Raw genomic sequence first — 16,392 nt, forward strand, 5'->3', positions numbered from 1 at the left:
ACTTCTATTATCAATGAAATGTTCATGAATTATTGATTGTGTTTCCTCTCTTTTTTCTTTTTTTTTAAGACATAAAAGAGGAATTGCAATGCTTGATGGTAATGATAGTCTTATTGTTATCAATTAAAATTATCTCCCATCCTATATAATAAAATTTGATTCAATATTACTAAATACTTTATGTTTCTTAATAATTGAGATGCCTAAAATGTTGATAATGTTGTTATAAACTTATTTTCACACGCTCAATCTTATGGGAGTAATAAGAATTGTAATAAAAAAAACATTATAAATCTTTAAAGATTCGTTCATAAACAATATATAAAAAAATAGTTATTCATAAGGATTCTCGAAATAAGTATTTGATTGTTCTTGCTTTGGATTATATGCTGGTGCTTTATATTCATTAGGATATGGATTGCTGTTCGTTTCTTCTAAAGGTAAATCTTTTTCGGTTTTATCAACAAGGCTTTGATTAATTGGATTTTCAGCTCTGAATTTTCTGTGTCTATAACATAAGTAAGCAGCGACAGCAATGAGACCTGCTCCAACTGCTGCTCCAATAATAATTTCCAAAACAGCACCTTCACTTAGTCCTTCATCACTATCATCATCAGAATAATTATGATCATCTGATTTTTGTTCAACTGGTTCTGATGAATTTATTTCATGATACGAATTATCAAAAATGATAAGAGATCTATGAGTTGAATTATTTCCTTTGATTAAATATGATGTATTATATTTGTCGCCAGCATGATAAAAAAATAAGTAATCGTGTTTAGAATTAGTTATTGTTAGAAAAGGTTTTTCAACAATAATATTAGCTCTATTTATTTTTCCATAGACATCATAAATATCACCATCTTCGAAATGAACTGTTCCATTTGTGAAAGCAGTAACAACACATGTATGAGCTGTGTCCTGAGAAGTGAATTTGTAATTAGACCTTACATTTGTGATAATCGAAGTGCAATCATAATAATTCAAATTAAAAACAACAAAATTACATGGAATAGGTTCGTCACTGGAGGATTCTAATGTAATTGTACCTGTGTGAGCGAAATAAATTGCTGAATATTGTGTATTTCCAAGAATTTCTAAAGATACTTCTGAAGTTCTTGCTTCTCCGGAAATGTTGCGATAATCAGTAAATACTACGTATTGTTCCTTATAAAAATTAAGTTTTGTTTGATTTCTGCCAATTAATAACTTTTGAATTCCGAATATTTTGTATTTTGGCTGGGATCCAAAAGAAATTGATTGGTTGCAAAGATATTCGAGCTTGTCCTTATCATAAGCACTGTATGTATCATAAGAAAAACTTTGTGAAATTTTGATTGTTGCAACTGTATTCGGAGATTTACTTCTGAACAAAATGTATAATGTCGGTGAGAAATAAAGGAAACAATAAGAATTACCGAAAAAGTGACAAAACATCAAAAACAGGGAGGGGGTCTCAATTTTTATTACTTATATTATTTTACAATATTTATATAAATACTCTTTATAATATATTTTACTATAAAATTATACCTCAAATTCAAATATTTATAATATTATTTACATAATTATCTCAAAATTATATTTTTATATATTATTTTTCATATGTATAAATCATATAATCTATATCTATGCAAATCTCATCTAAAATTTTTTGAAGCAAACCGCTACCATTTTATAATGGTCCATCTTAAATTCATCATAAATTCTGGTACATGTTAGTACCAGAGTCTTCAAATCTCAAACACTCTGGTACCAACATGTACCAGACGCGAGTTTCCAATGCCCTCGTACGATTTTCTATTAAGATCTTCTTGAATGAGAAGGTCTTCATAGAAACTCGTACGAGGGCTTCTCTTTTAAATACTCTGGTACCTGCTGGTATCGGAGTCGACTTTACAGCCCTTTCCCCAATTTTGAAGCTGGGGAAAGTTTTCAAGCAATGAAAGGGAAGCTCTCGCTATGAGGTGAAAATCTAGAATTTTTACCTCATAGCGAGTAATCCTTTGTTAATTGCTTGAAAACTTTCTTCAAATTATCAAAATTTCGAGGAAAGTTTCCTTGCTTCAAAGTAGAGATGGAGCCCTTTGAGCCACTGCATATAGGTCAGTGACTCAAAATACTCCATCTCTACTAGAAATCGCCAAAATTTGGGTCGCAATCTTTGAAATGCGACGCAAGTTTGGGCAATTTCGCGAGGGACTTGCTCCATTTGGTGCATAGATTCACACTCTATGCACCAGATGGAACAATTCTTTCGCTGACAGCGGGAAACTTTGTCTGAATAGTTTAACATTCAGACAAAGTTTCCCGCTGTCAGAGAGGGAATGGAAGGGTAAGAGGTATATATTCATAATGTATACCTCTTACTCTTCCATTCCCTCAAGAAAGTTCAAAAACTTGGGTGCAATCAGTTCTGATTGCACCCAAGTTTTTGAACTTTATATAGGGAATTGTTGGCTATGTTGTACTGATCATGAATCAGTACATCATAGCCAACAATTCCTTCGCAAACAGTGGGAAACTTTGTCTGAATAGTTTAACATTCAGACAAAGTTTCCCGCTGTCAGGGAGGGAATTAGAGGGTGGGAGATATATAGATAGACTATAAATCTCTCACCCTTTAATTCCCTCAAGAAAGTTCAAAAACTTGGGTGCAATCAGAACTGATTGCACCAAAGTTTTTGAATTTTGTATAAGGAATTGTTGGCTATGATGTGGATAGCCGCTGCCAGACCAAATGAATTAACCGTTGTGAATAACGTTTCTGAATCTTTATTTAAAAAGATAAAATATCACGATTTTGGCTGCGTTAAAAATCAAAGAATTGATGTTTTTGTCAAAAATCTTTTAGAAGAAGTTGCACCCAATTACTTTTATCGTATTAAAAACGATTTACTTCAAACAGGTTTTATTCCTTCAATTAGAATTCGCGAGCCTCGATTGACAGATTATAAAACAAAATTGAAAAGAGAAGTTCAATCACGTTTATACCAAGTATTAAATTTTGTTCAGAATCAAGAAGCCAATTTGAATCCATTAAGATTTTTATTGGAAAATGCTGAAGAAAAACTTTCTCAAATAAATGAGAAGATACAAAATTCAATTACATATTTAAGATCGTTTGAAATTCCAAATGAATTGTTAGATACGTATATGTTAGAAATTAATGAATTTTGTTATAATTCTCCAGATTATATTTTAGAACATTTCGAAGAATTTTTGGAGGATTTCAAAGAAAAGAATAATTTAATAGACTAAAAAATTTATTATTTTTATTTATTGTGAATTTTAAATTGTCACTTTTTAACTGTTACTCCCTATTGAAAGTGTCACTTTTTGGGTGTCACTTTTTCGGAAATTCTTATATACTCTAAGAAAAACTTTGTGAAATTTTGATTGTTGCAACTGTATTCGGAGATTTACTTCTGAACAAAATGTATAATGTCGGTGAGAAATAAAGATGGTCTGTTGTGTAATTTATAACTTTGTATTGAAATGTTGGTTGATAATAAGAATAATTAAAATCGTAATCATCCGAAGATGTGCTTATGTTCAATCTAACATCTGTTGGATCTAAGTAAGTAAACTGAGCAGTAATTCTTATTGATTTCATATTTTTTATTTGAATAATTGAAAGCTAGATCGTTCGATTCGGATAGAAATTCTATGGAATCGCAGTAATTTGGAAAAGAAACTACACAAAATCTTACTTTATAATTATAATACGTGTTTGTTGATTTAAAATTAAAAGTTGGCTCTGTGATTTTCCATATTTTGCTTGTGCATGATTCATAGTTAATACGCAAGTAATCGCTCATATATGTATCTTGTAGAATAAAATAATAACTAAATGATTTGTTATCTGCAAATGAAAAAGTAATATCTTGACCATATGAACCAATGTCAATTAAATAATCTCCTGTTCTGTTAATTATACCATTGGTGATTGTATAGTAAAACCAGGACATTCACAATGATTTTAATTTGAAAGCGGATCTATTCAGAATGAATTTTGAATATTTTACACAGTCAGATTGTCAAATCATTTTAGTTTATTGGATAATCCTTTTAATGTATTATTTTTAAAATTTTAAAAATAAAATAAAAGTGGATCCAAAATTTTTGTATCAGAATGGGTCAATATTTCATGAATCAGTCCTCAAGAACAAAAATGAAGAAGGTCGTAATTGCCTTATGCATCTAAGCTACTATCCAAAAAAGAGAAATTGGATTAGAAAAGGATTATGAGTGATTGAAATTAATACGTGTGCGAATAACCATGGATTTGTAAAAATTAATGCTTCAGAAATACAACATTTTGCTATTGAGAATTCCTTGTAAAGTCCAAATCTCAAAATACATAATTTTATATTTAGTTTGTTTGATGTTGAAACTATATTACCACCAAGAAGAGACAATATTATCTTAGTAAACATGTTTCAATTAATTTGATGTTCTTGGATATAAACTGCGAGTCAAAAGGCGTACCTACCTTCAACTTTTTGAGAGAAGTCATACAATTAATTATATGAGTTTCTCTCAAAAAGTCGATTTCTGCCAGGTACACCTTTTGGACCGCACAAGCTATTTGCTCTAATTCGATATAACAACAAAGGATCATAAAACAGATATAAATATAGGATGAACTGATACGATTTTTTCGGGTCTAACTTCAAAATTTAAGATTTCGAAATTTAATACAAGCTTCAAACCAGAAATTTAAGCATAAATAGAAGTTGATTTGCTACCTATTGCACGTGAAGCTTATTTGAGCTCTAATATTTAATAATTTTCTCTCGCTCTCAGTGAAGGCACCGTTAGCATTAGAAATGTAAACTATTCAAAAATTGATAGGTCCGCCTTTTGATTCGCAGTTTAAAGCATAAATTTTGTCAATTAAATTTTAATTACAGAATAAAAAGAAAAGTCAATAAAAGCATATGAAAGCTGACACGAATTATTCATAAGGATTATCGAATAATGATTTCGATTTTTGTGAATAATTTGGTATTTCTTTTGTTTCGATTAAATATGGATTTATTTGAACCTCTTCTAAAGGTAATGGTTCGGATTTATTAGATACTTCTTCTAATAGACAACTTCTATTATCAATGAAATGTTCATGAATTATTGATTGTGTTTCCTCTCTTTTTTCTTTTTTTTTAAGACATAAAAGAGGAATTGCAATGCTTGATGGTAATGATAGTCTTATTGTTATCAATTAAAATTATCTCCCATCCTATATAATAAAATTTGATTCAATATTACTAAATACTTTATGTTTCTTAATAATTGAGATGCCTAAAATGTTGATAATGTTGTTATAAACTTATTTTCACACGCTCAATCTTATGGGAGTAATAAGAATTGTAATAAAAAAAACATTATAAATCTTTAAAGATTCGTTCATAAACAATATATAAAAAAATAGTTATTCATAAGGATTCTCGAAATAAGTATTTGATTGTTCTTGCTTTGGATTATATGCTGGTGCTTTATATTCATTAGGATATGGATTGCTGTTCGTTTCTTCTAAAGGTAAATCTTTTTCGGTTTTATCAACAAGGCTTTGATTAATTGGATTTTCAGCTCTGAATTTTCTGTGTCTATAACATAAGTAAGCAGCGACAGCAATGAGACCTGCTCCAACTGCTGCTCCAATAATAATTTCCAAAACAGCACCTTCACTTAGTCCTTCATCACTATCATCATCAGAATAATTATGATCATCTGATTTTTGTTCAACTGGTTCTGATGAATTTATTTCATGATACGAATTATCAAAAATGATAAGAGATCTATGAGTTGAATTATTTCCTTTGATTAAATATGATGTATTATATTTGTCGCCAGCATGATAAAAAAATAAGTAATCGTGTTTAGAATTAGTTATTGTTAGAAAAGGTTTTTCAACAATAATATTAGCTCTATTTATTTTTCCATAGACATCATAAATATCACCATCTTCGAAATGAACTGTTCCATTTGTGAAAGCAGTAACAACACATGTATGAGCTGTGTCCTGAGAAGTGAATTTGTAATTAGACCTTACATTTGTGATAATCGAAGTGCAATCATAATAATTCAAATTAAAAACAACAAAATTACATGGAATAGGTTCGTCACTGGAGGATTCTAATGTAATTGTACCTGTGTGAGCGAAATAAATTGCTGAATATTGTGTATTTCCAAGAATTTCTAAAGATACTTCTGAAGTTCTTGCTTCTCCGGAAATGTTGCGATAATCAGTAAATACTACGTATTGTTCCTTATAAAAATTAAGTTTTGTTTGATTTCTGCCAATTAATAACTTTTGAATTCCGAATATTTTGTATTTTGGCTGGGATCCAAAAGAAATTGATTGGTTGCAAAGATATTCGAGCTTGTCCTTATCATAAGCACTGTATGTATCATAAGAAAAACTTTGTGAAATTTTGATTGTTGCAACTGTATTCGGAGATTTACTTCTGAACAAAATGTATAATGTCGGTGAGAAATAAAGGAAACAATAAGAATTACCGAAAAAGTGACAAAACATCAAAAACAGGGAGGGGTCTCAATTTTTATTACTTATATTATTTTACAATATTTATATAAATACTCTTTATAATATATTTTACTATAAAATTATACCTCAAATTCAAATATTTATAATATTATTTACATAATTATCTCAAAATTATATTTTTATATATTATTTTTCATATGTATAAATCATATAATCTATATCTATGCAAATCTCATCTAAAATTTTTTGAAGCAAACCGCTACCATTTTATAATGGTCCATCTTAAATTCATCATAAATTCTGGTACATGTTAGTACCAGAGTCTTCAAATCTCAAACACTCTGGTACCAACATGTACCAGACGCGAGTTTCCAATGCCCTCGTACGATTTTCTATTAAGATCTTCTTGAATGAGAAGGTCTTCATAGAAACTCGTACGAGGGCTTCTCTTTTAAATACTCTGGTACCTGCTGGTATCGGAGTCGACTTTACAGCCCTTTCCCCAATTTTGAAGCTGGGGAAAGTTTTCAAGCAATGAAAGGGAAGCTCTCGCTATGAGGTGAAAATCTAGAATTTTTACCTCATAGCGAGTAATCCTTTGTTAATTGCTTGAAAACTTTCTTCAAATTATCAAAATTTCGAGGAAAGTTTCCTTGCTTCAAAGTAGAGATGGAGCCCTTTGAGCCACTGCATATAGGTCAGTGACTCAAAATACTCCATCTCTACTAGAAATCGCCAAAATTTGGGTCGCAATCTTTGAAATGCGACGCAAGTTTGGGCAATTTCGCGAGGGACTTGCTCCATTTGGTGCATAGATTCACACTCTATGCACCAGATGGAACAATTCTTTCGCTGACAGCGGGAAACTTTGTCTGAATAGTTTAACATTCAGACAAAGTTTCCCGCTGTCAGAGAGGGAATGGAAGGGTAAGAGGTATATATTCATAATGTATACCTCTTACTCTTCCATTCCCTCAAGAAAGTTCAAAAACTTGGGTGCAATCAGTTCTGATTGCACCCAAGTTTTTGAACTTTATATAGGGAATTGTTGGCTATGTTGTACTGATCATGAATCAGTACATCATAGCCAACAATTCCTTCGCAAACAGTGGGAAACTTTGTCTGAATAGTTTAACATTCAGACAAAGTTTCCCGCTGTCAGGGAGGGAATTAGAGGGTGGGAGATATATAGATAGACTATAAATCTCTCACCCTTTAATTCCCTCAAGAAAGTTCAAAAACTTGGGTGCAATCAGAACTGATTGCACCAAAGTTTTTGAATTTTGTATAAGGAATTGTTGGCTATGATGTGGATAGCCGCTGCCAGACCAAATGAATTAACCGTTGTGAATAACGTTTCTGAATCTTTATTTAAAAAGATAAAATATCACGATTTTGGCTGCGTTAAAAATCAAAGAATTGATGTTTTTGTCAAAAATCTTTTAGAAGAAGTTGCACCCAATTACTTTTATCGTATTAAAAACGATTTACTTCAAACAGGTTTTATTCCTTCAATTAGAATTCGCGAGCCTCGATTGACAGATTATAAAACAAAATTGAAAAGAGAAGTTCAATCACGTTTATACCAAGTATTAAATTTTGTTCAGAATCAAGAAGCCAATTTGAATCCATTAAGATTTTTATTGGAAAATGCTGAAGAAAAACTTTCTCAAATAAATGAGAAGATACAAAATTCAATTACATATTTAAGATCGTTTGAAATTCCAAATGAATTGTTAGATACGTATATGTTAGAAATTAATGAATTTTGTTATAATTCTCCAGATTATATTTTAGAACATTTCGAAGAATTTTTGGAGGATTTCAAAGAAAAGAATAATTTAATAGACTAAAAAATTTATTATTTTTATTTATTGTGAATTTTAAATTGTCACTTTTTAACTGTTACTCCCTATTGAAAGTGTCACTTTTTGGGTGTCACTTTTTCGGAAATTCTTATATACTCTAAGAAAAACTTTGTGAAATTTTGATTGTTGCAACTGTATTCGGAGATTTACTTCTGAACAAAATGTATAATGTCGGTGAGAAATAAAGATGGTCTGTTGTGTAATTTATAACTTTGTATTGAAATGTTGGTTGATAATAAGAATAATTAAAATCGTAATCATCCGAAGATGTGCTTATGTTCAATCTAACATCTGTTGGATCTAAGTAAACTGAGCAGTAATTCTTATTGATTTCATATTTTTTTTTGAATAATTTGTAATATAGAGAATTGTAAAATATAAAAAATAAAGAAGTGGTTGATGGAATTTGAAAATTCGTTGGGTGCATATAAGTTTGATAAATATATTTATGAATATTAATGTCAAATTGGGTGGTTGCGTGATAGAATGCTTCTGTGTAGTGTGGCGTGAGTTAGCATCGGTGGTTGCGTGATAGAATGCTCTGTGTATGCGTGGCGTGAGTTAGCATCGGGGTGGTTGCGTGATAGAAGCTTCTTTGTATGTGTGGCGTGAGTTAGCATCGGTGGTTGCGTGATAGAATGCTTCTTGTGTATGTGTGGCGTGAGTTAGCATCGGGTGGTTGCGTGATAGAATGCTTCTGTGTATGCGTGGCGTGAGTTAGCATCGGGTGGTTGCGTGATAGAATGCTCTGTGTATGTTGGGCGTGAGTTAGCATCGGGTGGTTGCGTGATAGAATGCTCTGTGTATGTGTGGCGTGAGTTAGCATCGGTGTTGCGTGATAGAATGCTCTGTGTATGTGTGGCGTGAGTTAGCATCTGGTGTTTCATCACAATTTTAACCATCAAATCTTATTAATTATTAAAATTCTTTTACAATTTCTGATGTATTTTTGAAAACATTTCATATGCAATATTCTCCTTTTCTTTCCTCAAATCTTCAAATATTAATAACTTTGGATATGAAATTATTTGGATCTTTTATGAATTTTAAATGTCTTCTTAATATCAAATCGATTAAATTATTATATTTTCTAAATTATGCCTTAAAAATCCAAATATAAAAAATCGTAAATAAAAATATATTTTTTATTTTTATTTTGTAAAATAATCCGTTTACTAAATGGGACTGTATCATGAAAGTAACAAAAATCATTATTTAACAAGATTCTAAACTGGTGCAACGAAATGCACATTGATTTTAGTGTAACAAAGAGAGATTTATTGTAAAAAGTACAAAATAGTATATTTATTACTCGTGATTAGCGGAAATGTATGAGTTTGGGACGGATTTTCTGGTGCATTCATAACTAAAGTGAATACATTGTCTGGAGCAAGTTCAGATCTTTAACTTATGGCTTGTTTGATGCTAACTCACCCAATTAAAGTGCACTAGAGGGGATTTTGTCTGTAATGAGCATGCACCTTGAGTGTTGCTTGGTCCGTGTACGAAAGATATAATTTTTCGTAAATTTTTCAAAAATAAGATGGTAAAAAAGCCTCGACTTGCTCGAAAAATAACAATTTTTACTTGTAAAAATAACCCTTTTATCAGCATGGGCAGCTATTCAATCACTATTTCTTTTCTAAAAGTATATTTTTCAAAAAAAATTAAGATCAAATTCGACAATTTCTTGATGAAAGCAAAATATATACATACTTCTAGATGCATGGGATAAAATATGCATTATTCAATCAATTCGCATGATTTGAAAAAAAAAATCTAAATTTGATAAAAATGTAAAAATTTTTATTTTTAACTTGAGATTCGATTTTTTTTGATCCAATTTGTTGAATTTTTTTTGATCGGAATTCATTAATTTGTTGATCAAAAATGACCTCACAATGTTTGATCATAATGAAGTCATCTTCATGGGTATTTAGAATTCCAAAGAAAATTGCTTATTTCTCGCAGATGTAATACTGAGAAAATCGAATTTAAATATTCATAGAAACCCAAATCATTCTCGGTTCGAATAATCTCATCTGTGTCTTTTCCTGTTTTTCTATGAATTTTTAATAATTTGATTAAATATCTTCACAGGAAGAATTATTGTTGCATTTGTGGATAAAATTCCATATTGAGGTAATATGGCAATAATTACATTTATAAAATGTATTTTATCCATTTTTTTGGCAATATCGCATAATAGATTAATATTTGAAGCGAGATTAAACCCTGTGATTACTTCTGTAACTTTTTGGAAAATCATCGCAATTTAATATCTCTTATAATTGAATTGAGAAATAAAAAAAATCAAATGGATTCCATTTCTTCAATTTCAAGGAGATTGTAAAAATTGATGAGAAGTGTTATTGCAACAAATTGTATTTGCAAGCAAAAAATATCATTTGCTCGATTCCATTTTGGATAAATTTGCTGAGAACAATGTTAAATAAAACAGTTGCTTTAATTTTCTTTCATTGTTTTCATAAAAAAGTAACAAATTGCAACTGAATATTCAAAATTTTGATAATTGCCAGTTATTTCAGTAAATATATATATTTGCTTTTTCTTCATCTAAAAATGGCAAATATTGATTTGCAATATAACTAAAGTTTGGGATAAATGTTCCAGTTTTGATTTACAATTTGTGAGCACATTATGTAATATGTAAATTTATCCGCTTGTAGGAAATTTAAAATTGTTTGTTTGTTCTGTTTCAGTTAAATTACTGAATTTTTCAAGATTAATATTGTGATAAAAAATAGAATCCTTGAAACATTCTGAATAGGGGTGTCCAAAGTGTGTTTAGCACAAACTGAATACTGCGAATAGAAATAAACAAGTTACATATATATAAGTTTATTTAAATATAATCACCCATTGGATTCAACTCACGCGTTCGCAGCGATCGATCCAGGCTTGAAAGACACGCTTTAAATCATCATGAGAAAATTGCTCAAATTGCTCTCTACAAAATTTTTCAAATCATCTGGACTCGCGAATAAAATTTTAGCGTCCTTCAGCTCTCTTTTTAGCGTGCCGAATAAATAAAAAGTCAGAGGGTGCAATATCAGGTAATAAATGGGTTTGGAACAACTTTGACATTGTTTTCCAACAAGTAATTCATTACCTTATGACTTTTGTGAACTCTTGAATTATCAAAATGAATGCAAACTTTTTGTTTTGTTTGTTGGATTTCTCAAACTCATCAGAATTGATAATTTGAGTAGAACATTGTCAATTAGATACTGAGCATCATCGTATTAAGGTTTTTGAAGAATATCAATTGCCGATGAATGCCATTCACGCCCCAAAAAACCGACAACATCATCATTGGTGTGTCAATTTTTTTCTTCCGGGAATGTTTGCGATCTTCATCCTTCGATCCACAATGATTTTGGCTTCTGTTGCATATTGAAACCAAGACTCATCCCCTGTTACTAAAAAGCGAAAACTTCTGATTGATACGCACGCAATCATAGAGAGGAGCTCTTCGAAGATTGGACCTAGATTTTTTGAACTGAGGTTAAAGGTTTGTGCGGACACCAACGTGTATTAACGCCTTAGTTTGTAGTTCAAATAATTGTGCGATAATAAACTGACTGTTGTACGCTGGTATCTTTGTCATCTCCTCTAATCCTTCTGAGATGATTGCTCTTGGGTCTTCATCTAGCGCTGAAGAATTGCTTTGATTTTCTTTGCCGGCGATTTTTTTGTCAAATTTTTATGATGGCGCCCTTTTTGTTCATGAAGTGATACATCTAACATGATACGTTACAGTGGAATAGCTAGAGCATCCATACCGAAGCATTTTACCGAATGGTCCTCGTAGATTTTTTACAGTCTTTGCATTTTTTGCAAGAGCGAGGATTTTCTTTATGATCATTAAAAAAATGAAAAAAATCCCAGCCAAAATTTCCGCGGAAACCGCTCTTTGTCTCAAAATTCATTTTATATCCGGCATGGCGCCAAAATACAACTTCACTCATCATATAACATATATTCATCATTTTTTATTATATATTTATAATCAGCATAGATCCCTTTAATAGTCTCATATAGAGCGCTGTGCTAACGACCTTTGGACCACCCTATATCTTTTCAAATGTTTAAAAACGGATGCTAAAAAATGTAAAAGAACTTCATCAGTCACTGGATTTTTTTGAAAAAATTTATCCAAATTCAAGCATGCCATTGATCTTCTGTCATGTACTTATGCATTGATAAAGTTGATTAATGAATCCGAAAATAATCATTATGCTTGACTAGTTGATTAGTTGAATACAGACTGTTGTCAGCCATTTTACAAAAATGAATAAAGATTGTATAGTAAATTATATTTGGAAATTTGTGACCGCTAACATTCAACTAAAGACCAATATCTCAAAGAATTCCTCATTAAGTATTACTTTTCATTGTTTTTAAAAATATCTTGCTATTTGTTCACTTTTTTGACATTTATATATGCTTTTATATATTTCCGATGATATAATATATATTCTATATAAGAATGACGCTACATTCAATTAAGACCTAATATCTTCAAAAAATTTATCTCATTTAAGTATATATTTTCCATTTTTGATTCAATTTCGAACGGTTTTTCGTAAATTTGCATATTTTCATTTTTTAATGGGAAAATCATCTATATTTAATCAAAAAAGAGCAAACTTTTACAGACAAAATAAAATATTTATCAGGAACAATCTGACTAAATACCAAAAATCAACAATCGAGACAATGAAAAAACGAAATATAATCAAACAAGTTCTTCAATATTTAATATTTAAATACGCCGAAAATGAATCTAAAGCTGTCAGAAGATATTTAGTTATATGCAGTTAAAAATATCCCGCAAGTTAACTGGAAAATATCCTGATACAATGTTCGCAAAGATATGCTTTATTCGCATGATCATACTAATATTATAATTCAAATAATATTGAACGTTACTACCGTTGCATCGATCATTCTTGTCAACACGTTATTTAGTTAAAATTGAGAACAGTTCGTTCCGAAAGATTATCAAAAGAACATATACCATGCAGACAATTTAAAAAGTTACAAAATGAAAAAAATGATCTCATAAATCAATGACTCTGACAGAAAATATACAATAAGGCAATGGCAAAATTTTCTGAAGACAACGGCACTTTCAGCAGATAAAAATTTATGACAGAACTTGCTGTTGGTACTGATGACCCATTAATTAAAGATTCATTGGTCAGGGAAGTTTATAATAAGTCCAGAAAATTTCTGTTGGAGAAAAAATTACGACAATGAATTGCTAATTTTTGTTTTAATAAAGGGCGAAGCAGTTTTTCATTGCCATGATTTTCAAGCAAATTGGTAGACGATGTTTTTGGTTTTGAGAAGGAGCAATTCAATGCAAAAAGAAGCCACAGATTTATTTTTGCGATGAAACTTTTAAAATTACACCAAAACATTTTCAAAAAGGACAGATACTAACATATGATTTGTAAACCTCAAGCAAATCAAATATCTACCACTTTATTAATATTCATGAAAAACCGCGCATTTGAATCTTATAAGAAGGCATGTTGAATATATTTTTACTGTCAAGGTATTCATTTCAAAGCTAATCAAAATATTGTGATTTTGAAAAGGGAATGAATAGAGGCACTTCCAAATTTTTCCCTAAGTCCGTATACATGGATGCCTATTTCATTTCAAAAACAAGCTTTTACACAGGAAACTTGTCAGCCTTTAATACAAAAATTTCAATACTTTACAAACTTCTTTATTTAGATATTCTATTACTCCATTCATGTCTCATGAGAATTGGTATTACAATGCATATAATTAATCAAAATAAAGTTGATTCGATCAAAGATTATATTGATTATTTCAACAAAGTTTGGTTGCCGCACTACAATTTAATATCTCAATATAATAATGCAACTGCAATAATTCACTAATGATTTGCCTCGAGAGTATGCATTCAGAAATTCTTTCTTCGTAAACATCCAAACATTATGAAGCTATTAAGAAAGATATCTCAAATCAATTAGATAAATATAAACGCCATCAAAAATAACCAGAAGATCGGCGCCAATATAAAAACACCGTTGTATCACTGATAGCTACAAAAATTATCTTCTTGACTGCTTCAAAAAGAACTTGAGAAAAACAATTTTTCTATCAAACATACAAGCGTAAGTGATCTTTCTCTTGGCTCAAGAACGAGATTTCTCCATATGGTTCATAGAATCGAGTTCATTGTTCCGAAAATATTCAGTTCATGATGCAGATAATCTCAAATCGATCATCTAACAGATAAAGATACAATGATCAGCTAAGTTTTATTAATGAAAAAAGAGAGACAAAAATTATGGCATATTTAATAAATCATTAAATCAAGCCAGATTTCTTAATCTCTACTCCAATTCAAAACTAATTTGAGCAAGCCGATCAAATCAAGGTTCAGATGCTCCAATTCGCTCCGAAAATATCAAATATTGCAGACTCTACAGATTTAAGAACCAGAAAAACAAAACCATCCTTCTACAATTCAAATGATCTAGTAATCTACGAACATAAGCTGGACCTCTTGATCAATATGAAAACAATTATCGAAAATGCGCTCGTTATTTGGGAATCTTCCTACTACAAATGCTATTGTTGGGCTTCAAAACAAGTTTCGTTAATAGCAAGCAAAATTCTGAAAAAAAAGATAAGAAAAAAATCTTCCATAATACAACAAATCAAACAATAAAAAACAAAATTCATCCGACAATCCTCCTAAAACGTAAAGCTCCTATTTCGGAAAGGATTCTCAGCGATAAAACTTATATTTCAAAGTTCATCGAAAGAGGAGTAGGTTGACAAAAAGTGTAATACTTTAAATTAACTTAAATGTTGATTTTTTCGATATTTTCGGTATTGACCTTATTGTAAATTTTTCCCGGTTGATATAATTTATCACAACTGAGAGTTATTTCCGGTGAGATTTTTAACCTTGATTTAATGAAATTAATTATAGATAAATTTTAATTATTTTTAATTTCGAATGAGTATAATAATATTTTTTTATTCGTTTTTGTTTTGATGTGATTTGAATTTGTTAACTTTTTTCAAAATCGACACTTCATTTTAATGTATTTCGTGGTACTTAGAGGAGCGTAGTTGCTTTTGGTATGAAACAGGAAGTCCAAGGGCGGTGTCCACCATACAGAAGAAAGAAGAGGTCTCCAAATGCAAATATGTACTTATTCATGTTCGTATCCCCTATGCAAGGCAAATTTTAGGGTTGAAGAACAAAATGGAGTGTTTTACTATAAGCAAAGTTAATGAACGAACATTGCCATCATATGTAACTTTTGCACATGCGCGTAAAACATACACAGCGCACCAACTGAGCTGCGCAAGAGGAAATCCGTCCTCAATTGCGCGAGCAATGTTTAGCGCACAGTCAGAGCTCCAATGCTGTGGATCCAGGTGCGCAAACTCACAGAATTTCACCAAACATTCTTGAATTTTTTCAGATGTCTGAGGGTTCACTAAAAAATAGCAAAAGGAAAATTGTGTTTTGACTTGTTTTCATTGTTACTGCAAACAAATTGGATCTTTCCTTTAATTAAAGAATGAGTGGAATCGACGTGGAGAGGGTTATCAATGCTATGCACCAATTCTTTTGCAGCAAAAGGTGCATATATGATTGTAACTCGGAAAAATTCCATTGTAATCAAATTGAACGAGATCATCTGGGCACTCTTCCTGTAAATTATTCAAAAATGCTTCCAAAGAAGTGTAAGGATCGTTTGATAATCTTTGTGCAATAATCTCATCAAGGCGATACAATTTGTGCTTTAAAGCATCAGTAGACTGCGCGAAAAGTTTCATCGTTTCTTTGTTATTCGTATCAATTCCGAACTTATCAAAAAATGCATTTTGAGCAAGAAATTGCTTTCCACCGTTTTTATATAAAGTTCGATCCATTTTTGATAAAATTTACTCGCGTAATGTGGAACCCATTTCAACTGCCTA

The 16,392-nt window shown here is 30.7% G+C and overlaps 3 protein-coding genes and 1 pseudogene across 4 annotated transcripts, besides 7 other annotated features; all 4 read right to left on the bottom strand.

The window, feature by feature from the left end:
- Positions 1-333: 333 nt before the first annotated feature.
- Positions 334-990, bottom strand: TVAGG3_0465230 (uncharacterized protein; the record flags this gene model as incomplete). Its single annotated transcript, XM_051235236.1, has 1 exon — positions 334-990. The coding sequence occupies one exon, from the start codon at positions 988-990 to the stop codon at positions 334-336; it is 657 nt and encodes a 218-aa protein (XP_051093060.1).
- A 414-nt stretch (positions 991-1,404) lies between these two features.
- Positions 1,405-3,377: a mobile genetic element.
- A 2,060-nt stretch (positions 3,378-5,437) lies between these two features.
- TVAGG3_0465250 (uncharacterized protein) lies at positions 5,438-6,094 on the bottom strand (the record flags this gene model as incomplete). The annotated part of the gene is made up of 1 exon (XM_051235237.1): positions 5,438-6,094. One exon carries the CDS (start codon positions 6,092-6,094, stop codon positions 5,438-5,440), a length of 657 nt encoding a protein of 218 aa, XP_051093061.1.
- Positions 6,095-6,508: 414 nt separating this feature from the next.
- Positions 6,509-8,480: a mobile genetic element.
- A 567-nt stretch (positions 8,481-9,047) lies between these two features.
- On the bottom strand, positions 9,048-9,269 carry TVAGG3_0465270 (uncharacterized protein; the record flags this gene model as incomplete). Its single annotated transcript, XM_051235238.1, has 1 exon — positions 9,048-9,269. One exon carries the CDS (start codon positions 9,267-9,269, stop codon positions 9,048-9,050), a length of 222 nt encoding a protein of 73 aa, XP_051093062.1.
- Positions 9,270-9,891: 622 nt separating this feature from the next.
- Positions 9,892-11,169: a mobile genetic element.
- Positions 11,170-11,173: 4 nt separating this feature from the next.
- Positions 11,174-12,479: a mobile genetic element.
- Positions 11,249-12,459, bottom strand: TVAGG3_0465300 (annotated as a pseudogene). Its single transcript has one exon. A coding segment is annotated over exon 1 (1,211 nt).
- Positions 12,479-15,220: a mobile genetic element.
- Positions 15,221-15,718: a mobile genetic element.
- Positions 15,719-15,720: 2 nt separating this feature from the next.
- Positions 15,721-16,392: a mobile genetic element.

Source organism: Trichomonas vaginalis, chromosome II (genome assembly GCF_026262505.1).
Source record: "Trichomonas vaginalis G3 chromosome II, whole genome shotgun sequence".
NCBI lineage: Eukaryota > Parabasalia > Trichomonadida > Trichomonadidae > Trichomonas > Trichomonas vaginalis.